The sequence below is a fragment of the Mesoplodon densirostris genome, chromosome 2 (genome assembly GCF_025265405.1).
Source record: "Mesoplodon densirostris isolate mMesDen1 chromosome 2, mMesDen1 primary haplotype, whole genome shotgun sequence".
Taxonomy (NCBI): Eukaryota; Metazoa; Chordata; class Mammalia; order Artiodactyla; family Ziphiidae; genus Mesoplodon; species Mesoplodon densirostris.
The window spans coordinates 111,365,604-111,389,488 of record NC_082662.1 but is presented as its reverse complement, the minus strand read 5'-3'; the positions used below and the strand labels follow the sequence as shown (position 1 = coordinate 111,389,488).

At 43.2% G+C, this 23,885-nt stretch overlaps 1 protein-coding gene across 3 annotated transcripts; it reads right to left on the bottom strand.

The window, feature by feature from the left end:
• Window positions 1–1,183: 1,183 nt before the first annotated feature.
• PRUNE1 (prune exopolyphosphatase 1) lies at window positions 1,184–22,985 on the bottom strand. Of its 3 annotated transcripts, none has more exons than XM_060090502.1 (8): window positions 22,714–22,985; window positions 17,132–17,221; window positions 16,379–16,581; window positions 14,549–14,733; window positions 13,645–13,803; window positions 12,468–12,562; window positions 10,394–10,552; window positions 1,184–3,031 (listed from the first exon to the last, which is right to left on the bottom strand). In XM_060090502.1, the coding sequence occupies exons 1-8, from the start codon at window positions 22,750–22,752 to the stop codon at window positions 2,603–2,605; spliced, it is 1,359 nt and encodes a 452-aa protein (XP_059946485.1). In that variant the 5' UTR covers window positions 22,753–22,985; the 3' UTR covers window positions 1,184–2,602. The 3 variants fall into 3 exon arrangements, with proteins under 3 accessions (XP_059946485.1, XP_059946484.1, XP_059946486.1); XM_060090501.1 differs by having other exon boundaries at window positions 17,132–17,224; window positions 22,714–22,980; XM_060090503.1 differs by lacking the exons at window positions 13,645–13,803; window positions 14,549–14,733; window positions 17,132–17,221; window positions 22,714–22,985 and having other exon boundaries at window positions 16,379–16,454.
• Window positions 22,986–23,885: the final 900 nt, after the last annotated feature.

Genomic DNA, 23,885 nt, shown 5'->3' with positions numbered 1-23,885 from the left:
TTGGGGAAGATGTCACCTAGTCAGGCCTGCCTTTCCTCCACCACACTAGGGAGTGGTGACGGGAAACCACGGTGGAGGGGTAGGGGAAGAAGGTAAGGAGGAAGAGAGATTTGCTGGGAAGGAGAACCTGGACCTTAACTTAGTTCTGGGTCAGCTTTCCTGATGGCCATTCTGGAGGGTGGGTATTAGAAACCGGAAAACGGGGCAGATTTATCAAAACAAAATATAGAAACTTCCTTAAAAAAAAAAAAAGCACTAGGGAATTATCCTGGAATCCCTTGTTCCCTAATTCCCATACCTTACTGATATTTCCTACCTAAAGCACCTCCATCCCTTCTCTGCAAATTAATTATCTTACAGTCTTATCTCCTCTAGGAACCCGAGATTTGACTTGGAAAGAGCTGGATGGTGGGAAAGTCCCTTAAGACTATTCACTCCTTGTTTCCAATCAAGTTAGCCAGCGTCTTCCTTACCCGAGATCCAATGTCTTTTCTCCTGCCTCTTGTATAGTTCCCATCTTCAGAAGTCTTCCTGTTGCCTTTAAACACTTGGAGTTGTCGGGGAGCCGGATGTCTCAGCTCCCCAACACTTCTGTATCCCCTTTTTCTCTGTCTCAGCTGTTGTTGCTCTTGCCTCCAAGGAGGAGGGAAGGGTGGAAGGGAGGTAAGTAACCTCACCTTCAAACAGGTTTTGCCACCTCCCTTCTGAAGAAGCAGGTTTGCACAAAAGAGAAACCATGCCTATTGGGGCGGGTTCTGGGGAGGAGACTACATATTCTAAAGTGGCTAGTCTTGGGTGAGTCAAAGAAGGCAATTTTCTAGACTCCTTAAAACCTTCTGGAAGCTGCTTTAAAAAAAAAAAAGAGGTAATGGTAGAAACCATTTTAGTTTTAAGACTATCGTGGGCCTACTTTTCAAGCATAAGCAGAATCAAGGACACAGAAGTATGTTATAAAGAGGGTTCTGGAAGAAACAAATTAAAGGAAAGGCTGAGGATGAGGGGAGACATAAGACTGTTGCTCCTTATTCCCAAAAAGGGTCAACAGAAGGAAGACAGTAAGTACAGCAGAAAGAAGGGAAATGAATCTTGAGGAGGTTAAAACAATTATCAGAGGGAAAGGCCTGATTATAGTTGTAAAAAGAGACAATAAGGCCCCAAACAGGAAAAAAGTATTTAATACTTTAACAAAATGCAAAATAAAAGTACCCAAGTTACAAAACATAAATTCCTTTGGTTCAGTAATCACGCCACTATTTTACCTTCCAATGGCTACAAACACCCCCTCAAAGTGAAGTCAGTTTCCCTCATATGAAGACATCATGCCAAAACCATCACATACTCCACTGTTCAGTGAAACTGTTGAAAACTTACAGGGAGCAGAGCTGTGGGGTAGGAAAAGGGGGAACAGGTTGGTCTGAAGAGAAGAGGGAGACTCTACACATGCAGAACAAGTCGGTGGAAGGGAGCTCTTTGCTGGGTCACTATGGTATGAATCATACCCCTGTACATGCTACATGAGGCTGAGTACCTTGGTACAATCACAAATAAACAGACAATTCAGTGACCCTGAGCATTCCCAGGGAAAAAGAAACAAAGAAACAAACAAAAAACCAGAGAAGCAGAGGCAAGAAAGGACGGTGTGGCAACAGGCAGATCACAGAAACCAGGGAACATCAGTTTTGCAGACAGGGAAATGATATCTAGAGGAGTGAGTGTCTGGACAAAAGACATACAGTTGATGGCACTCGGTATGAACTCCATGTTTCCTTCTACTAGGCCCAAGGAGAAAATGAGATGGATAAGAAATCGACAGAGCCAGGGGTCTCATTGTAGTTCTACTGTCTTTTGCGAAGAGTGCCCATGAGGTCTTAAGGCTTTCCCAGGTGTCTCCTGAACTCTCAAGAACCAGGGGTCTTCTGGGTCTCTTCAGGGTCCCTGTGGCTCTGAGTCAGAGGGATCCAAAGAAACTGAGAGTCAGGCCAGCTGATCAGGACAGAAGATAATGGCCTCCAATCTGCTCCCAAACAATCCCGAAACAGTCACAATAAGCTCAGAATAGAAATTTAGCAAACTGGGAATCAGACACCATCACCTAATTGGGGGCAGAAAGAGGAGTCATGGAGGTGAAAATCAACAAAAGGCTAAAAACTGGAAGAAGCTAATAGTAGGTATTGTGTTCAATAAATACTTGAATTAATAAGAGAATAAATGAACACTGGAGACAATGAACGTTTGGTTCCATAAGAAATACCGTTTCTGTTAAAAAGCCTGACTTAGGGCACTTTTGGGGTGCACATTCTTTCTGTGCCACTCTGCTGGAACTGTGTATGTTATCACACCATGACCCTGGCAAATGAAATAGAGGACAGTCAGTGCAGATTTAAGGAGTTAAATTAACTAATAAAATTTGTTTGATTGGTAGAGACTGGGGGGAAAAGGGAGAAAGCCAGCTCAGCTTTCTTTTACTTCTTTCTCCTCCTAGGTTTATGAGAACAGTATACCAGATCCTGGAACAATGAAGACAAAATTGCTGAAACATCTCAAAACATGCATTCAGGGTGGTTCAAGCAACCTCTCTCACTTCCCCCTCCCCTCCCAACAGTCATTTCTTGGACCGGGAGGCAGTGGTAGATTCTGACAGTGAGATCTGACTACATTTCTCAAAGATGACCTCGGCTGAGAATTTCGGCAGCCCCTGATCCAGAGGGCACTCATCCACCAGGCTGTTCATGGGTGTGGGGGGCAGTGCAGGCTCCTCCTCATCTTGACTCAGTCCAGGAATCAGGGAGTTACCTGCCCTGTCCAATTCCTTGTCTACCTGCTCCCTGGACACACCCTCTGTCTCAGGCTGTCCTGAAGGGATGTTCGTGGAGTCAAAATATGCTGACAGGGCTTCCTGGAGCAGAGGCAGAAGTTTCTTTCGAGAGACCTGGGTGTTGCCTTGAAGATAGGCTTGGAGGTTAGGGTGGATGCTTGGGGCAGGGGTCAGCTTCAGGGACGGAGAGTGGGAGCGTTCCAGGACTCCACAGACCTAAAAAGGAGACAAGATGGGGAGGTGGTATATAAGGTGGTGAAGCAAAAAGCTGACTTCTAAGAGACTTCTCTTATAGAGGAGAAAAAAAATATATTTTTAATTAAGTCATCTAGCGTTGTTTTATTGCCTGCAACAAAGGCACATCAGCTAATACACACAGTATTTTAGAAACAGAAGAAACATTTGAGATGATATATTTCATTTTATTCATAAGTAAATCAAAGCCCAGAGAGATTAAGTGCCTTGAATGCAGATGATGGTAGAGTCTGAACCAGAACGTGGGACTCCCACCTCCTGGAATATTGTTATTTCCAAGGGTATTCCTGTGCTCAAAAACTTGAACTCTATCTGTAGCTGAGATGGGACAAGCATCTACTATATTGAGGTCAGGAGAAGAATACAGGCAGAAAGAATAAATAGATCAAGTTGGGGTGGGAAGTATGCCAGGCATTGTGCCACGTCTGGCCATTTTCAAATATTAATTTCCTCATTTAATCCTCACAACTACCCTACAGGTTGGTATTACTATTACCCTCATTTACAGGTAGGGAAACTGAGGCTTAGATTAGGTAACTTGCCAAAGGTCAAGTTTTTTTTGTTTCTGTTTCTTTTTTGAATTTTATTTATTTTTTATACAGCAGGTTCTTATTAATTATCTATTTTATACATATTAGTGTATATATGTCAATCCCAATCTCCCAATTCATCCCACCACCACCCCGCCCCTGCTGTCCCCCCTTGGTGTCCATACGTTTGTTCTCTACATCTGTGTCTCTATTTCTGCCTTGCAAACCAGTTCATCTGTACCACTTTTCTAGATTCCACATTTATGTGTTAACATACGATATTTGTTTTTCTCTTTCTGACTTACTTCACTCTGTATGACAGTCTCTAGGTCCATCCATGTCTCTACAAATGACCCAGTTTTGTTCCTTTTTATGGCTGAGTAATATTCCATTGTATATATGTATCACATCTTCTGTATCCATTCATCTGTTGATGGACATTTAGGTTGCTTCCATGTCCTGGCTATTGTAAATAGTGCTGCAATGAACATTGGGGTTCATGTGTCTTTTTGAATTATGGTTTTCTCTGGGTATATGCCCAGTAGTGGGATTGCTGGGTCATATGGTAATTCTATTTTTAGTTTTTTAAGGAACCTCCATACTGTTCTCCATAGTGGCTGTATCAATTTACATTCCTACCAACAGTGTAGGAGGGTTACCTTTTCTCCACACTCTCTCCAGCATTTGTTGTTTGTAGATTTTCTGATGATGCCCATTCTAACTGGTGTGAGGTGATACCTCATTGTAGTTTTGATCTGCATTTCTCTAACGATTAATGATGTCGAGCAGCTTTTCATGTGCCTCTTGGCCATCTGTATGTCTTCTTTGGAGAAATATCTATTTAGGTCTTCTGCCCATTTTTGGATTGGGTTGTTTTTTTAATATTGAGCTGCATGAGCTGTTTATATATTTTGGAGATTAACCCTTTGTCCATTGATTAGTTTGTAAATATTTTCTCCCATTCTGAGGGTTGTCTTTTCATCTTGTTTATAGTTTCCTTTGCTGTGCAAAAGCTTTTAAGTTTCATTAGGTCCTATTTCTTTTTGTTTTTATTTCCATTACTCTAGGAGGTGGGTCAAAAAAGATCTTGCTGTGATTTATGTGTAAGAGTGTTTTTCCTATGTTTTCCTCTGAGAGTTTATTATAGTGTCCAGTCTTACATTCAGGTCTTTAATACATTTGGAGTCTATTTTTGTGTATGGTGCTAGGAAGTGTTCTAATTTCATTGTTTTACATGTAGCTGTCCAGTTTTCCCAGCACCACTTATTGAAGACACTGTCCTTTCTCCATTGTATATCTGTGCCCCCTTTGTCATAGATTAGTTGACCACAGGTGCTCAGGTTTATCGCTGGGATTTCTATCCTGTTCCATTGATCTATATTTGTTTTTGTGCCAGTACCATATTGTCTTAATTACTGTAGCTTTGTAGTATAGTCCGAAGGCAGGGAGTCTGATTCCTCCAGCTCCGCTTTTTTTCCTCAAGATTGCTTTGGCTATTCGGGGTCTTTTGGGTCTCCTTACAAGTTTTAAGATTTTTTTGTTCTAGTTCTGTAAAAAATGTCATTGGTAATTTGATAGAGATTGCATTGAACCTGTATATTGCTTTGGGTAGAACAGTCATTTTCACAATATTGATTCTTCCAATCCAAGAACATGGTATATCTCTCCATCTGTTTGTGTCATTGTTGATTTCTTTCATCAGTGTCTTATAGTTTTCTGAGTACAGGTCTTTTCCCTCCTCAGGTAGGTTTATTCCTAGGTATTTTATTCTTTTTGTTGCAATGGTGAATGGGATTGTTTCCTTAATTTCTCTTTCTGATCTTTCATTGTTTTTTTTTTTCTATTTTTTTTATTAGTTTCTGCTTTATAACAAAGTGAATCAGTCATACATATACATCTGTTCCCACATCCCCTCCCACCCTCCCCATCCCTCGATCTTTCATTGTTAATGTATAGGAATGCAAGAGATTTCTGTGCATTAACTTTGTATCCTGCAACTTTACCAAATTCATTGATTAGCTCTAGTAGTTTTCTGGTGGCATCTTTAGGATTTTCTATGTATAGTATCATTTCATCTGTAAACAGTGACAGTTTTACTTCTTCTTTTCTGATTTATATTCCTTTTATTTCATTTTCTTCTCTGATTGCCGTGGCTAGGACTTCCAAAACTATGTTGAATAATTGTGGCAAGAGTGGACGTCCTTGTCTTGTTCCTGATCTTAGAGGAAATGCTTCCAGTTTTTCACCACTGAGAATGATGTTTGCTGTGTGTTTGTCATATATGGCATTTATTATGTTGAGGTAGGTTCCCTCTATGCCCACTTTCTGGAGAGTTTATTTATCATAAATGGGTGTTGAATTTTGTCAAAAACTTTTTCTGCATCTATTGAGATGATCGTATAGTTTTTATTCTTCAATTTGTTAATATGGTGTATCACATTGATTGATCTGCATATACTGAAGAATCCTTGCATCCCTGGGATAAATCCCACTTGATCATGGTGTATGAGCCTTTTAATGTGTTGTTGGATTCTGTTTGCTAGTATTTTGTTGAGGATTTTTGCATCTATATTCATCAGTGATATTGGTCTGTAATTTTCTTTTTTTGTAGTATCTTTGTCTGGTTTTTGTTTTTTTGTTTTTTGGGGGTTTTTTGGTACGCAGGCCTCTTACTGTTGTGGCCTCTCCTGTTGTGGAGCACAGGCTCCGGATGCGCAGGCTCAGCGGCCATGGCTCACAGGCTTAGCTGCTCTGCGGCATGTGGGATCTTCCCGGACCGGGGCACAAACCCGCGTCCCCTGCATTGGCAGGTAGACTCTCAACCACTGCGCCACCAGGGAAGCCCCTTTGTCTGGTTTTGGTATCAGGGTGACAGTGGCCTCACAGAGTGAGTTTGGGAGTGTTCCTTCCTCTGCAAGTTTTGGGAAGAGTTTGAGAAGGATGGGTGTTAGTTCTTCTCTAAATGTTTGATAGAATTCACCTGTGAAGTCATCTGGTCCTGGACTTTCGTTTGTTGGAAGATTTTTAATCACAGTTTCAATTTCATTACTTGTGATTGGTCTGTTCATATTTTCTATTTCTTCCTGGTTCAGTCTAGGAAGGTTATACCTTTCTAAGAATTTGTCCATTTCTTCCAGGTTGTCCATTTTATTGGCGCAGAGTTGCTTGTAGTAGTCTCTTACGATGCATTGTATTTCTGCAATGTCCGCTGTAACTTCTCCTTTTTCATTTCTAATTGTATTTTATTTTAAAAAAATTTATTTATTTTATTTATTTATTTTTGGCTGCGTTGGGTCTTCATTGTTGCATGTGGGCTTTCTCTAGTTGCGGCAAGTAGGGCTACTCCTTGTTGTGGTGCACGGGCTTCTCATTGTGGTGGCTTCTCTTGTTGCAGAGCACAGGCTCTAGGCGTGTGGGCTTCAGTAGTTGTGGCACGCGGGTTCAGTAATTGTGGCTCGTGGCCTCTAGAGCACAGGCTCAGCAGTTGTGGTGCACGGGTTTAGTTGCTCTGTGGCATGTGGGATCTTCCCGGAGCAGGGATCAAACCCTGCACTGGCAGATGGATTCTTTTTTTATTTTTTATTTATTTATTTTTTCTTATTAGTCATCCATTTTATACACATCAGTGTATACATGTCAATCCCAATCTCCCAATTCACCACACCACAATCCCAAACCACCCCCCGCCACTGCTTTCCCCCCTTGGTGTCCACACGTTTTTTCTCTACTTCTATGTCTCAATTTCTGCTCTGCAAACCAGTTCATCTGTACCATTTTCTAGGTTCCACATATATGCGTTAATATACGATATTTGTTTTTCTCTTTCTGACTTACTTCACTCTGTGTGACAGTCTCCAGATGCATCTACGTCTCTACAAATGACCCAATTTCATTCCTTGTTATGGCTGAGCAATATTCCATTGTATATATGTACCACATCTTCTTTATCCATTCGTCTGTCGATGGGCATTTATGGCAGGTGGATTCTTAAACACTGCTCCACCAGGGAAGTCCCTCATTTCTAATTGTATTGATTTGAGTCCTCTCCCTCTTTTTCTTGATGAGTCTGGCCAAAGGTTTATCAATTTTGTTTCTCAAAGAACCAGCTTTTAGTTTTATTGATCTTTGCTGTTGTTTTCTTTGTTTCTATTTCATTTATTTCTGCTCTGATCTTTTTCTTTCCTTCTGTTAACTTTGGGTTTTGCTTGTTCATCTTTCTTTAGCTCCTTTATATGTAAGGTTAGATCGTTTACTTGAGATTTTTCTTGTTTCTTGAGGTAGGATTGTATTGCTATAAACTTCCCTCTTAGAACTGCTTTTGCTGCATCCCACAGGTTTTGCATCGTCGTGTTTTCATTGTCATTTGTCTCTAGGTATTTTTTGATTTCCTCGTTGATTTCTTCAGTGATCTCTTGGTTATTTAGTAACATATTGTTAAGCCTCCATGTGTTTGTGTTTTTTACATTTTTTTCCCTGTAACTTATTTCTAATGTCATAGTGTTGTGGTCAGAAAAGATGCTTGATATGATTTCAATTCTCTTAAATTTACCGAGGCTTGATTTGTAACCCAGGGTGTGATCTATCCTGGAGAATGTTCTGTGCGCACTTGAGAAGAAAGTGTAATCTGCTGTTTTTGGATGGAATGTCCTATAAATATCAATTAAATCTGGTCTATTGTGTCATTTAAAGCTGTGTTTCCTTAATAATTTTCTGTCTGGATGATCTGTCCATTGGTGTAAGGGAGGTGTTAAAGTCGCCCACTATTATTGTGTTACTGTAGATATTCTCTTTTATAGGTGTTAGCATTTGCCTTATGTATTTCGGTGCTCCTATGTCGGGTGCATATATATTTATAATTGTTATATCTTCATCTTAGATTGATCCCTTGATCATTATGTAGTGTCCTTCCTTGTCTCTTGTAACAGTCTTTATTTTAAAGTTTATTTTATCTGATATGAATATTGCTACTCCAGCTTTCCTTTGATTTCCATTTGCATGGAATATCTTTTTCCATCCCCTCACTTTCAGTCTGTATGTGTCCCTAGGTCTGAAATGGGTCTCTTGTAGACAGCATATATATGGGTCTTGTTTTTGTATCAATTCAGCGAGCCTGTGTCTTTTTGTTGGAGCATTTAATCCATTCACATTTAAGGTAATTATCGATATGTATGTTCCTATTACCATTTTCTTAATTGTTTTGGGTTTGTTTCTGTAGGTCCTTTTCTTCTCTTGTTTCCCACTTAGAGAAATTCCTTTAGCATTTGTTGTAGAGCTGGTTTGGTGGTGCTGAATTCTCTTAGCTTTTGCTTGTCTGTAAAGCTTTTGATTTCTCCATCGAATCTGAATGAGATCCTTGCCGGATAGAGTAACCGTGGTTGTAGGTTCTTCCCTTTCATCATTTTAAATACATCGTGCCACTCCCTTGTGGCTTGTGGAGTTTCTGCTGAGAAATCAGCTATTAAGCTTACGGGAGTTCTCTTGTATGTTATTTGTCATTTTTCCCTTGTTGTGTTTAAGAGTTTTTCTTTGTCTTTAATTCTAGTCTGTTTGATTACTATGTGTCGCCAAAGGTCAAGTTTGAATGAAACAAAGCTGATACTTGAACTCAGGTCTGTCATCAGAGCTGGTGTTCTAAATTACTATATTATACTATTTCTAACAAAGGAGGAAGAGAGGAAATGGTAGGGCAGACCATGAAAAGAGGACTATCATTTTCCGGCACAGAGGCAGCCTGGGCAATGGTAGAGTTATCAGATACCTACAGAGTTCCAGAGGGACCATGGCAGGGAGAAGGAGGGGAGATTTAGGAAGGTGGGGAGAGGTACTTCGTACGGTCGAAGCACCCTTTCCTTCATGACATGATTAGTAAGAGAGCATTGTGCCCAGCAATAAACCTTACATATGATATTATGTTTAATGATTACATCACACTAATTAGTAGGTGGTAATATGACATTTACAGAATCAGAAGTCAACTGACTTGCCTTTGGTCAAAGAGCAAGTAAGTGGCAAATCTGGGACAGAAAAGCCTATCTATCTGCCTTTAAAGGCTGTAGTTCTTTCCACAATGCCAAACTACTTTCCACTGAATGAAATTACATTTGCTTCCTGGAGGAGAAGATAAAGACAGAGAGGTGGGAAGGGGCAGACATACCTTTCATGCACAAAAAAGATTATCCAGCTGTATTCAGACCAATCTTCAGCAGTCCTCACTGCTAAGAAATCCGAAGAATCCCTGGACTGCCTTAAGTCCACTTTTAAATTCTTCCCTGGGCTTATCAGTAACCAACAGAGGAAAAGAAAGGGGAGGAGGTGGGAAAGGTGGCTAAATGGAAGATCAGGGAAAAAAACCAAACCTGCTCCTAGACCACTTCTCTACAGAGTTAGCACAAACTGGTTAAGTAGTAGAAAAGGTTTCTCGTCTGTTTCCAATTTTCAAGGCAATAAGGTAAAAAGAAAGGAATTGATTTTCAGGGGTGAGGAATTAATGATTAAACCAAGAATCAAGTATTAACTCCAGATTTATAACACGTCCTTTTAACCTGATTTCAATTCCTTCTAAGTAGGAATTGTGTCTCTAACTCTCTTTGGAATCTCCCTTTCTCAACAAGAGTATGATTAAGGATATTCACACATAGAGAGAATGGAAAAAAGTGGGTAGTGGCGATTCTGGAAACAGATCAAGGACCTCTGGATAAATGCAAGAATGAAGGAGAGGTCTTTACAGCACAGGACAGTGCATACAGGCAGAACTCTGTAGGGTCCTCAGGCTGGAGAAGGGACAGGGACTCACCGTCACTCGGAGTGCTGCGTGGGGACAGAAAACTGCCAACTGCCGCACTGGCTCATTGTAAGTGTTGAAAAAGATAGTCATGGCGACAAGGGCATCGTAGCTGTGAGCCTGGCAGAAGGCATGGAGATCTGCAATGAGGCCAGACCTCTGCAGAAAGGCCTAAAACAGAAGAAATGGACAGGGATGAGGGCTGCCGCTGGAACCTCATTATCACCCTCAACAGAAGATGCTTATGAAGGGTTTCTTTGCATGTTAACCTGGGACTTGTACTCCATAAAAAAGGTATCTAATGTTTACTCTGTGCTATTTATGTGCTGGAAGGCAATACATAGAATGAGGAGAATGAGCCTTTCTATGAGGCCATTCTATGAGCCTCACAGAATGAGGCTTTGGGTTCAGACAGAATTGGTTTGAAAATCAGCTCTGTTACCTATCAGCTATATGATCAAGGATCCCTGGACTTAAGTTTCCTCATCTGTAAAATGAGGATAAATCATTTACCAAACTTGATTATTTTAAGAATTAAAAAATGATAATGTAAGTAATGTGCCTGGTATGTCCAAGGCTATCCTGCTCTTGCAATCAATCAAGCAAGGTCTTTGCCTTGAGGGTATTTTTATTCTAAAATAGGACAATGGCGCATACAAATAAGTACAGACACATGACAACTGCATCCTTGGCTCTTCATTCTTTGTCTATCTAGCTATATTCTTCTCCAAAATCTCACACAGTATTTCCTCCAATGAATAATACCACCAACTGCTTTAGATCAGGGCTTTTCTTTATCCTTAGCATTTCTAATGAGTCAATTTGTACTATGATTATGGTACTCGGCAAGCCTTTTGTGTTCTTATGTCTGGTTACCAAACTAGGTTATAAGTAGCAAGGGAAGAGGCCATGTTATTCTGTTTCAGTTAATTATTTAGTAAAAATTTTTACATGTTATTTAGGAGAAAGCTGTGCAGTCTATGAGAGTACGTGTTCAGATCAGTTGAATGATTTAAACCGATAAGATATGGAACCAGGTATTAAAATACCACTATCAGAGTTATATTCATCCACCCATTCGACAAAATTCACTGAGCATCCACTACGTGCCAGGCATTGTCAGAGGTGCTGGAGATACAGCAGAAACAAAAGAAATAGGGTCTCTGCTCTGGTGGAGCTGATAAACTAGCAGAGGAATATAGACAATAAACAAGGAAACCATGAAACATGATTATTTCAGTGTGCTAAGTGCTATGAAGAAAACAAAATGGGAATTCCCTGGAAGTCCAGTGGTTAGGACTCCGTACTTCCACTGCAGGGGGCCCAGGTTCAATCCCTGGTCAGGGAACTAAGATTCCACAAGCTGCATGTACAAAAAAAAAAAGTAATATTTAGAGATTTTTGAGCATGGAGTATATTACTTTTGTTAGGGTGGTCAGGAAAAACCTCTTAAAAGAGAAGACACCTGAGCTAAGTCCTGAATGAAAAGAAGGAGCCAGCTCTGCAAAAGGAGTGCAAAGGCTCTGAGTTGAGAGCTAAGAGTGAACTTAATGGTTCTGAAAAACAGAAAGAAAACTGGGGTGGCTACTGTACTGTGAGTGTAGGAATGGGGCTGGAATGAAGAAGTCAGAGAAAAGGACAAAGGCCTGATAAAGGAGGGCCCTATAAACCGCTGTAAGGCCTTCAGATTTTATTAGAAGTACAATGAAAAGGCAGTAAAGGGAGGGGGCCAATAGGATCTGACATATCTTTTTTTTTTTTATCTCAGTTCCCTGACCAGGGACTGAACCCAGGCCACAGCAGTGAAAGCACTGAGTCCTAACCACTAGACCACCAGGTTACTCCCCTGGATCTGACATCACTCTGGCTGCTGTGGGGAGAACAGTTTGCAGGGGTCAAAAGTGGAGGCAGGGAAACCAGCATGGGGGCCATTACAGTAGTGCAGTGAGAGACGATGGACTGTGGAGTAGAGATGGAGAAAAGGAGGGGTAAGATACATTTTGGAGGTGAGCCAGGAGTGAGGGGCAAGGTTACATACAAAACTAAAGGTTTTCTCTCTCCACCCATACCTACATCTTGCTCTTACCTCCAAATCCATATATATTGCACTAATGGCCACCTTGGTGCCTTGTCTGGAGATGGTCTTCTGGTCCTTTCTCAGCATCTGCTCTGTGGTCAGTCCTAGAAAGAGGACGTGAGACTAAGGGTGAAACAAGAGAACCAAGAGAACCCAGGGTCCCAAGACCAGGAAGATGATGACACCAAGACAGGTCAAGGAAGAGGAAAAACACAGCCTCTCTTTGGGGCAATGAACAGGGCTAGTAACTCAGGATGTAATTATATAATAGAAATTTATTTATTCATTTAAAATAATATTTATTTATTTATTTTGGCTGCACCGGGTCTTAGTTGTGGCATGCAGGATCTTCATTGTGGCATGCATGTGGGATCTAGTTCCCCGACCAGGGATCGAACCCGGGCCTCCTGCATTGGGAGCGCGGAGTCTTACCCACTGAACCACCGGGAAAGTCCCAATAGAAATTTACTCTAAATAAAAAATTACTTTCGATTACTGGGTCACAATAGGCACCTTTAGAGCAAGGGACTCTGGGGAGAAGGGTAAATGGAAGGAGAGGCTTTTACTCCTGATTTTCCCCATTCTGTGTTGTTTTACTTTTCTGAAAGTATAAGTGGGACCTCTCTCTTTTTTTTTAACGTCAACAGGCTGTAGCTGGGTAACAAATCATAGAAGTTTTTTTGTTCTCTTCGTTCGTCCTTTGTATATTCACCCTAAATGTTTCTTCTGCTTCCCTAACCATTTATCTAGATCTCACTCTGATAATTCAGTAGAGTTGGCCCTCTGTACCCACGGGCTTCAAAGTCGCGGATAAGGAGGGCCAACTGTATTCATTATACTATGCCATTTTACGTAAGGGACTTGAGTATCCGAGGATTTTGGTATCTGTGGGAGATCCTGGAACCAATTCCCTGCAGATACCAAGGGACGACTGTATTCCCTCAGCATACTTTATTTATATGTCTATATTCTCTAATTAGACTAGAAATCTCTGAGACTCTTAATATATTCCTTCTCATCCACCCAATAGCCAGGATAGAACAATCCAGTTGTTGATCAGACTCACACACTACCTAGCTTCTTTCTGCTATAAAGCTTAAATCATTATGCATGCTCTGAAATTGTTTTGACGGTATTCAAGAACATAACGAACAAGGCTTTTGTCCACCAGTTTAACACTTCATACCTGATATATCAAACTTTGCCTTTTGCAGAGAATCAAAGATATCATTTCTGTTGGGCAGATCTGGGAAGAGGGCCTCTAGTTTCTCCACATATTGGTTGTCCTTTAGGGTTGCCTTTCCAATTTTAAGGTCCATGTTCACACAGTCCAGGATGATTGCTCCTGTGGAGAAGGAGGATGGCAGAACTCAAATCCTGTGGCCCTCCATTCCTGACAACTAGAACACACATCACCCTCAAACCAAATGGACACAATACCAAAGGAGACTGTATGGCAACTCACTGAAGACAAAACAAACTGGGACAATGTCCTGAGTAAGACATTCCAAATCCAAACTAAAATGTAGTCAGGGAAATGGGGAAAAGGTAGAAAGGAAGTGTAAATATCTCAATTCTTGGAGATTTTGAAACCTAGTCAGAGAGAGATGACCTCTCTTCCACAGGCCAAATTCCAGTTGGAAGAGATAGTCTAATCCAATTCTCTCTCTCTTTCTCTCTCTCTCTCTCTCTTTTTTTACAAATGGAGAAAATAAGAACAAAAAAGGTTAAGAGATTTGCTCAAGGTCATATAACTACTTCCTGGGCAGAAATGGTATTAGAATTCATTTCCTGCTTCTTTGGCTAGTCCTCTTTCCATTATACAACGCTACCAATCGGCAGCTTCTAGGTCTGTTCTGTGCTTCCTTTCTGCTTTCTCCAACAAAGTATTCCACAGGCCTTCAAAGGACAAAGTATCCCACAGCCTTTTTCATGCCTAATTGCCCCCTGAAAGAATCCTCTCCTTCATATCTACTAAATGGCTTTGAGAGGGTGTGGTCAGGCTGGAAGAGTATAGACTTCTCCACTTTCCCTTCTCTGGCATGGGAATAAAGGAACTCATCAGGTCCCAACCCCCAAGCCACCCTCACCATGAAGAAGGGCTGCAGTTTGCCTGTCCAAGATCTCTGGTGCCCCCTGCAGGATTCTCTCGGCCACCAGGGTAGCGCAGGACCCCACCAGCTCAACTGAAACATGGCAGGGAGGGCAGTGTTTCTGATCGATGGGCCGATGGTCTAGCACCTCTGCCACTGCCTCCTCTAGGGCTGCGTCACTTCTGTGGGGGAAACGGGGGAGGTGTGGGGGAAAAGAGAAAGAAAGGTAGGTAGGGGCACTCCAGCTGTACCTCACTCATGAAGAAACCAGACATCACACGCAGACACTTAGACCTCTGATCACTTCTACCGCTGCCTCACTCCTCTCAGTCCTTCTCTTAAATATCATAACTGAAGCCATCTTTAAACGTCGTATCGGTGAATTTGACGAAGTATCTGCTACCAGTATCTCACCCACATATTTGATATCCTTTAGGGTTGTCTTTCCAGTTGACACCTGGACACCCAACAGCTAAATCTCTCCTGTTCCCTCAATTCAATTAATATCCAAATTTCATGCAGGTCACCTGTGGCTTCTGGCTCAATTCCCATCCATTCCCTCCTTTCCAACCCTCTGCTACTGCCTTATTCTTGGCCCTCAATCTCTCTCGTCTGAACTACTCCAATAGTTCCTTAACCAAACACCTGCGTCCAGTGCCCTCCGAAACTGTCCTCCATAGGACTATGTGAAAGAGCATTTGAAAAATGCAAATTTGGTTCTGCTAGGATCTGGAATAAACAGAATTAACAATAGTTCCCCACTGCTCAAAATAAAGTCTAATCTCCTTGGCAAGGCCTACAAGATCTCCATGATCTGGCCCCTGCCTACCTCTCTAGTCTTATCTTTTTTATGTCCTACTCCTCCCTCATATTTTACGTTCCAGTTATGCAAAACAAATCTCAGTTCTCCCAACTCACCACGCTATTTCATACCTGCCTGCGTTTTGCTTTTCCTAACTACCTCAACTCCTCATTCACCAAGCAAATACCTAGTCTTTCAAGACTGAGATCAAGGATCAACTCCATTAGGAAACCTTTCCTGACACTCCCCTCTACTCCCCTCTTGCATATTTAACCACTCCATCCTTCATGTAACTACTGTCCCCTAGAGTGACGGTCACCACTTACCTCTAACACCCATTACAATGACCTGTTTACCTAGTTCCCTCCTCTGACTGACAATTTCTTGAGAACTGAGAGTCTACCTCACCTTCATCCTCTAAATAGAAGTTTATTAATGAGCGAGTGGATAGATGGATTAGTACCCTTAGGCTGTCCTCTGTCATTGTCCTGCTATAACCAGTGTGCTTAAGGAAAAAATATTCATATTACTATTAGCAGGAGCCAGACACACTTGGGAAGGTCTTGGACTCGTATTGCTTTGTTGGCAGTTTTTTTCCAGTCCTAAGTTAGGGATGGGATTATTATAGGTGTGTACGTTTGTTAAATAGCATTAAAGAGATATTGCTTTATGGAGGAAATGATGTTGCTAACTTTTTAAAAGTTAAAAATGCAGTTGTAACCATTATTCAAAGGTTTCTATTGTAATAAATCTGCCATGAAATCTTAAAACAATGATACCAAAGGTAGATTTACAATATTTCTGAGTTATCCTTTAGTTTGAACTCTCCATGTTTCTATTTATTACTTGTATAACTAGAGAACTGACAATATTTTTTATTGTCTTTCTGTATCTGATATCACCCATCAACTATGCTTAGCCTGTGAGATCCTGTGAGAAAACATTCTTTCTTCTACTCTTTAAAAACCTTACTTATCACAGCCCATGGCACATGGTACGTATCAGCTTAACTTTCTTCCACTTACTTGGGTAAGACATGATGGTCAACAAGGATGAGGGTGAGCTGGCCAGCCTGCTGCAATGCATGGAGGTCAATCTCATCCCGGAAAATCAAGAGGGACTCTGGAATGTGAGTCTTCTGAAGGAAGAAGACATTGTCACCTCGTAGAGGTAGCTCAGAACGTTTTATATTTAAAACTGGCACAAAGACTTCTTCAGCCTCAGTTGTCTAGAGAGGAAAGTGAAAAGAAGGTATGGCTATGTTCTGTAATAGGACAGGAAAAGTCACAAGACTATTGGGACCAAGGGAGACAAGATCTTGGGTAAGTCACTGCCTTCCTCAAAGCCGCAGTTACCCAGTCTTATCAAAATAAAAGGATGACCCCTCCCCTCTCTCCTTCTTGGCAATAGCATTAAGGTCAACAAGACAACTCATGGAAAAGACCTACTTCTAGATGCTGGAGAGAAGGCAATATCAGTCCTCCAGAGCTGACATGGGCATGAGGAACATACACAGACCACTGATACCCATAAGGAATTCAATAGTTAACTGTTTGAATATTGCTTTATAGTTTACAAATTCTTCAAAATACATTTGTTCATTTGATCCTCACAGCAACACTGCAAAATATTATCATTTCAGATTTTATAGCTGGTGACAGGAGACTCGGCAAAGTTAAGGGATCTGACTTACCCAAGGCTAAATGCTGTTAAGCAGCAGAGCTGGGTCTTGAATCCAGATCTTTTCATTTTAAGGCACTCTGTTCCTAGGTACTCACCTTTGCCAGATAAAAAGCCAGGGCAAGAGCTGACACCATGGAGTCCAAGTCACAGGCTTCATTTCCCAGCACAACATGTATGGGTCGGGACTCCTCGAGAGGCAGGAGAGTGGGAAATTAACAAAAGCATCTCTATCCATTTCCGGTTACCTTATACTCATGTAGGGCTGCACACACATCCTCTCACTGATCTTCAGAGGAGGTAGGTCATATAGTCTTATGGGTCCTCAGTTCATGGATAAGGATATTAGCTAAGAGGGCATAAGTGTTTTAGCTAAGCTTTAAGCATTCCACACATATCTAGTTAGTGGAAAAGTGCTCCTTCCTCTCTACTACACTGTCTCCTTGAATGTTAACTTTCAGAAGAACAGCAGTAAATCATTCTCTGATTCTTATGCTTCTCTGGGCACTTGAGGAGAAGTCAAAAGTAAAGCATCTGGGGCTTCCCTGATGGCGCAGTGGTTGAGAGTCCGCCTGCTGATGCAGGGGATGCGGGTTCGTGCCCCGGTCCAGGAAGATCCCACATGCCGCGGAGCATCTGGGTCCGTGGGCCGTGGCCGCTGAGCCTGCGCGTCCGGAGCCTGTGCTCCACAACGGGAGAGGCCACAACAGTGAGAGGCCCGCATACCGCAAAAAAAAAAAAAAAAAAAAAAAATCTCCAGACTTTGCCAAGTATTCCCTGTGGGGCCAAATCACCCCCAGTTGAGAACTACTGGGTTACAGAAGGGTGAAACTCCACTCTGGCTTCTTCAGTCAGGGAAGATTTGCTAGACAGAAGACTTTAGAAAAGTGGGAAAGGTGTTCAGAGGAATATAACATAACAAGGAACAGTTTATCAAGTAATGTAACTTAAGGAAAAAAGAGAATCTAGAAGAAACTAGAATCATCTTCCTTGTATTGGCTATTACCCACTCCCCTCACTTGCCCAGAAAGCCAAAGCCAGAAAGGGACAATTTTAGAAGACTTCTGATGGCATAAATTGTCCTATCTCGTAACTAGAAAGGTTTTTATTTTTAAACCACCCTCTTCTCCATCTCCTACTCCCATTCCTAGAGAGAAGGACAAAAGGCTGAGATTATCTGTCAAAGCTTTGGGCAAAGGGCCTCTGGGGAAAGTCTGCCCTTAGGTTCTCCCCTGTGCCCATTTCTCTAAGCCTATTTCAAGAGGGTGGCAGCCAAGACCCAGTCATACTGAACAGCATGGGAGTGGGAAGATTCTTTTCAATATTAAACTCTTTGCCAACACAATATGAGAATTCTGTACCCAAGACCCAAGGACTATATTAACTCCTCTGACTTGCAATTCGTCCTCCTGATACCAGAGAAGGCCCCTCTGTTTCCTGGATACCAAGAACTGCCCAGATGGCTGTGGACCAAAGTGGCAACAAAGCACTTGAGATAAGTGGCTGCTGAGATAACTTGATCACTGAAGCAGTAAGGGAGGGCACCATGTTCTCTAGAGAGGGAACTATACAAACATGAGAGGCCATATGGCCCTGACTCTGGAGGATAAAGGGAAGAGGAACAGAGAAAAGGCAGAGCAAGGGGGAGAGGCCTATTCCTGGGCTTGAAGAGGCCTTCGGAGAATCTTTCCAAAACTCATGTTAGTGCTGTTTCATTCCAAGTGGCAGCCCAATCAGGATCAGTCAGATCCCCAGCACCTAGAGAAGATTAAGCAGAAAAGCAGAAAGTAGGGACCAAATGCAACTTCATGGCTCTGAGGGGAGGAGAAATGACCCCCAGAGGAAGGTGAATGACTAACCCCTTGTGCTCAGTCAAGCTCAGACGGCAAACAAAAGGAACTAACACAAAAGGAATACTCTGGGACTTTCAGCAAATCTTGGAACAGGAACAACCGAGGGAGGTGGTGGCATTCCTTTCCCCTGTCAGCACCCACCACTACCCCACCCTGACTGGTCCATTCGCCACCCACAATACATGATGTGCACATTCCCAGCGCTGTCCTTTGCACTATTTGTTCTTCTCTGTTTGAAATCAGCAGAACTGCCATTTGAAAAGACCACAGAGTGGAGCTGAATCTCAGCTCTGCTTCTTGTTGTGAGACTTTGGCCTGTCTAAGCCTCTTTTTCCTCATATAAAAATAAGGATACTACTGTAACCAATTTCATGAAGTTGTTATGAGGATTAAATGAGATCGCACACAAGAGCCTACTCTGTAGTAGTACAGATGAGCTCCCTTCCGTCTTCTCCTTTCTCTAGCCCTTGCTGTCCAGTCAAGCCCAACCGCAAGCCCCTTCTCTCTGTGAAGCCTTCCCTGCACCCGGGCCACAGCAGTCCCTTCTGCTGCACTTCCAGCTTCTGGCACTTGGGATTCTCATACAGAACTTAACTACTACCTTAAGGAGCTCACTATCTTTTCATGGGCATGTATCACAAATCCCTAACGTAGCATACAAGTTAGGTGACTATATACTTTGTTTTTCAAACCAGTACACTTTTGAGAATGAAAAGGGGCGCAATTAATGATTATGTCTCAATAAACTGACTGTCCTGGGCAAGTCGGGTACATGGATGCCTAACTTACAAGGTACCATTCTCCTCTTTGTTTAGGAAAAACATGTTAACTCTTAACCCCCACCCCATCCCCCACTAGCTGAAAGCACAAGCCTCCGTTTTCTGACCATCAGAGGAAGAGTTCAGGGCAAATATAGCTATACTTAGACCATGAGGAAACCTGAGCTGCCAATGGAAGAAATACAGTCTGAGAGCCACTAGTAGATATCAACTTTTTTTCTTCTTTTAAAAAACCTGGGCCTTCCCTGGTGGCTCAGTGGTTAAGAAGCCGCCTGCCAATGCAGGGGACATGGGTTCGAGCCCTGGTCCGGCTCGAACAAGGTCCCACATGCTGTGGAGCAACTAAGCCCACGCGCCACAACTACTGAGCCTGCGCTCTAGAGCCTGTGAGCCACAACTACTGAGCTTGCGTGCCACAACTACTGAAGCCGGCGCACCTAGAGCCCGTGCTCCGCAACAAGAGAAGCCACTGCAATGAGAAGCCCGCACAGCACAACGAAGAGTAGCTCCCGCTCACAGCTAGAGAAAGCCCGCGCGCAGCAACGAAGACCCAACGCAGGCAAAACAAAACAAAACAAAACAACCCAAAAAACAAAGAAAAACCCACTAGCTGAAATGACTGTATCCTAATGTTCTTTGTGGCCGCAACACGGGGGTAGAGGGGATGGGTTTCAGGGCTGGCAAAGTCAACCACTTCCCTTCCAAGGCTGCATATGGTCTGATGCCTACTCTACAAATTAGTTAATGAGGGAGAAATAAAAAAAGGAGACAAGGAGCCAGAGATAGAGAAGCCTTCCCAGCAGGGAAAATGGGACTGACTGATACTGATGCAAGAACTGCAAATTTCTAAGGATAGTCAGCCACTCCTGATTCCTGCCTCATTCCTGAGAAGTGCAGACAACACAGATTATCCAAAGCTTCTGGATGAACACCTAAACTTGAATGCAGCCCCACCCTGAAGCAAAGATTTTTTTTCCCCACTAAAAGTGAAAGATGACTCACCATGAATAGGACATTAAGTTAAACAGGATTTCTTTTAAATGGAACAACCTACTATCATTGTGGCAGAGACTGTAGAAAATTTCTCTGGTATCAAATGCTGAAAATATGGTATCAGCAGGAGAGGTGACTAGGTTATCAGCTGTTTCTGTCTTGTGTAAAAGGCAAGCATTCACAATTTCCTAAAAGTTATATGTGGTTTAATAGCAACATTCAAACTTAATAGTGTCTCTGTCTAAATCATGTCTTTCTTTACACAAGAAACAACAGTGTGGCCTCTGGGGAATTGGATAGGGAGAAGAAAAAGGATCTTTTTCTTTTTCTAAGTTCATATCCTTTTTGTATTAACATTTTTCCCTATGTACATTTACTACTTCTATAATTAAAAGCAATCTAAATTGTTGGTGTCCACCTGTATGTCCTGCCACCAGTTCACCCACTAACATTGCTAGAGTCTAATTTTCTCATTTCTCCTGGCCCCGGCCAGGTTGTGTGATAAGAGCGCTAAGATATGTCTTCACCTTCACAAGTTTGGAAAAAGGAAGATATAGATCTTGCTCCTTGGGGGATGAATGCAGACAGAGAAAGGTCAGGATATCAGTAATACTGAAAAAATCCAGTATTTTTCAGCTTCACATTCCTGAGGAAGATATACTCTTAACCTGGGGCACTTCTGGAGGGTAGATGCTGTAGTCTAGATGCATGCAATGAAATGCTATCTGGTGAGGTTTCAGGTTCAAGGACTCTACCAAATGGTGGAAAACAGACTGGTCATTTGGGTTATCGGGGGAAACAAAATCCAACTTCTTGGCCCTTGGAATGGTGCCACAAAGACTCTATATTAGTCCTCCAATGAGTTCCCTGTGGTGGAAATCAGAGGTAACCAAAATGAATTGGTCCCAAATTGCCTTATGCATTAAAACAACTTTCCCCAAATTTGTATTTCACAAGGAAAAATTTGGTGCAATTGGTGTTAAAATTGAACTTCACTCCTATTCTTCAGGTGAGGACATTCATTTATGACAGCAGCTGAGTCTGCAGGAGGAATTCGGTGACTTTTAGGATTTGTTAAAGACCAGAATCTTATCGCCCAGGGGAGTTTGTAGAGTTTAAGATATTTAAAAAGGAAACAAAGTCAGCCATCTGTCTAGGTTTCTCCAGGGGTAGTGTAACTTGAAGTGGGGGGGGTGGCCAGGTGGCCTCCTGGAGCCTCTCTCTGGCCAGCTTTTTGCTGCTAACTGGGGATAGCGGCTTAAGGCTGCATGACCAGTCAGCAAGGCTGGGAGATTCCAACTGGCTCAGAGAGTACCAAAAATAAGCCACAAAGCATTCAGGAGTCATGCTTATAGTTTTGATGCCGAACACACTTTGTGCTTATCCAGTCCAGGCCGCGGATTTTTATGTAATTTGTGTGTGTTAAGGCCAATGAAGAAAACTGGAGGCAAAGGAATGCAGGTTGTCGTCAACAGACATGCCTGCTGTATTGTGTGTGTTTACCTTAAAAACAGATTTAAAGCAAAACACCACCACTTTTCATTCAGAAGGAATTAGGACCGCCAGACAGAAACCGCCGTTCAGAGGCAACAAAGCCGTGGGCACAGCTTCGCTCGTACCCCCGGGGTTCACCTGGAGGCCAGTGGACCCGGGACGCCTCGTGAGCGGAGAACTGAAAGAGGGGCGGGGAGAAAGGAACAAATACACCTCGCGGCAGGCACAGCTCCGATCCTTTTGACGGAACTGACCCAGAAACAGCGAGCAGCGGCTCAGACGCAGGACCCAGACCCACAATTCCGCCTCTCCGCTCTCGGGCAGACCCCAAAGGCAGGAGCCCCCAGCTCGGGAGTGGGGTGACTGAGCAGCATTCCCACTCTCAAGGGATAGGTTCTCGTTCCTCACTCCTCAGGCTCCAAGACTGATCAGATCCCAAGCCCCCACCCCACAGTTCCGCGTTCCCTCCACATAGACCCTCGGGGCTCCCCAGGTCCCACATCTTCGTCCTTCCGGGACGCCAGGATCTATTCCTTACGATCACAGACAGGGGTCCGTTACCTGCAGAGCAACTCGACAACACTGCAGATAGTCCTCCATGGTGAAGCCCAAGGTGCGCCACCGCCCCTCGCCGCGGAGAGGTTAACTGGCGAATGAGCCCCGCCCCGGGCTCAGGGGCTTGAGGCGAGTCGGGAGGTGGGACTCGAACCCGCCACACCGCTACTCGGCCCCGACCCCGGGAGGAAGTGCGTAAGCAAGCGCCCCGGGAGTCCGACGTCGCCCCGCCCCCAGCGGCGGAGGCCGAGTTCTGCGCCCAGGGACTCACGGGAGAAGCGAAGTGGGGGCCGGAGGCGCGAAATGGAGCGTGGTGCAGGGCGTCCTGGGAAGTGTAGTCTCGAAGCGCCGAAATGGCCCCAAGAATTGAGGGAAGGAGAATTTTCTGAGATCACAAGTGTATATGTGTCACATAACCTATCTTTGTGGCATCTGAACTTTCCCTCGAGTCAGGCTAAGTACAGCATCTTTCCATATATTACACCGCCCATCTGGTTGACATCTTAAATTACACTGGGCAAAAACAGCTCTTCATCTCTCGAATTCTCTTCCTTACCAAACTGACCCATTACCACCAATTGCGTGATTATCCGTGTTATAAAAACATTTGAATAGTCTTTGACCTCTCTTCTTTACTTAATACCTACAGTCTCTCGCCAACTCCTGCTGCTTCTTTTCTGTCACCTATTTTTTTTTTTTTTTTTTTTTTTTTTGCGGTACGCGGGCCTCTCACTGTTGTGGCCTCTCCCATTGCGGAGCACAGGCTCCGGACGCGCAGGCTCAGCGGCCATGGCTCACGGGCCTAGCCGCTCGGCGGCATGTGGGATCTTCCCAGACCGGGGCACGAACCCGTGTCCCCTGCATCGGCAGGCGGACTCTCAACCACTGCGCCACCAGGGAAGCCCTGTCACCTATTTGTTTCTACAGTGTCGGCAAACGTCTCATTCTTTTCCTGGACTGTTGTAACCTGGGTTCTTTGCTCCCTGCCTCCCTCATTGTTACAACTGCTCTTTCAGCCTTCGGAGTTGCTTGAAGTTTCATCCTGCTGCAGCCCTGTAAGTAGAGCTTGGAGGGCCCTTCAGAACGTAGAGTAGGGTTCCAAACTCCTTTAATTGCCACCTTCCAGCCCCAGGGTAGTGCAGAGTACTGCAAATAAAGGTATTCTCGTCATCAAATGT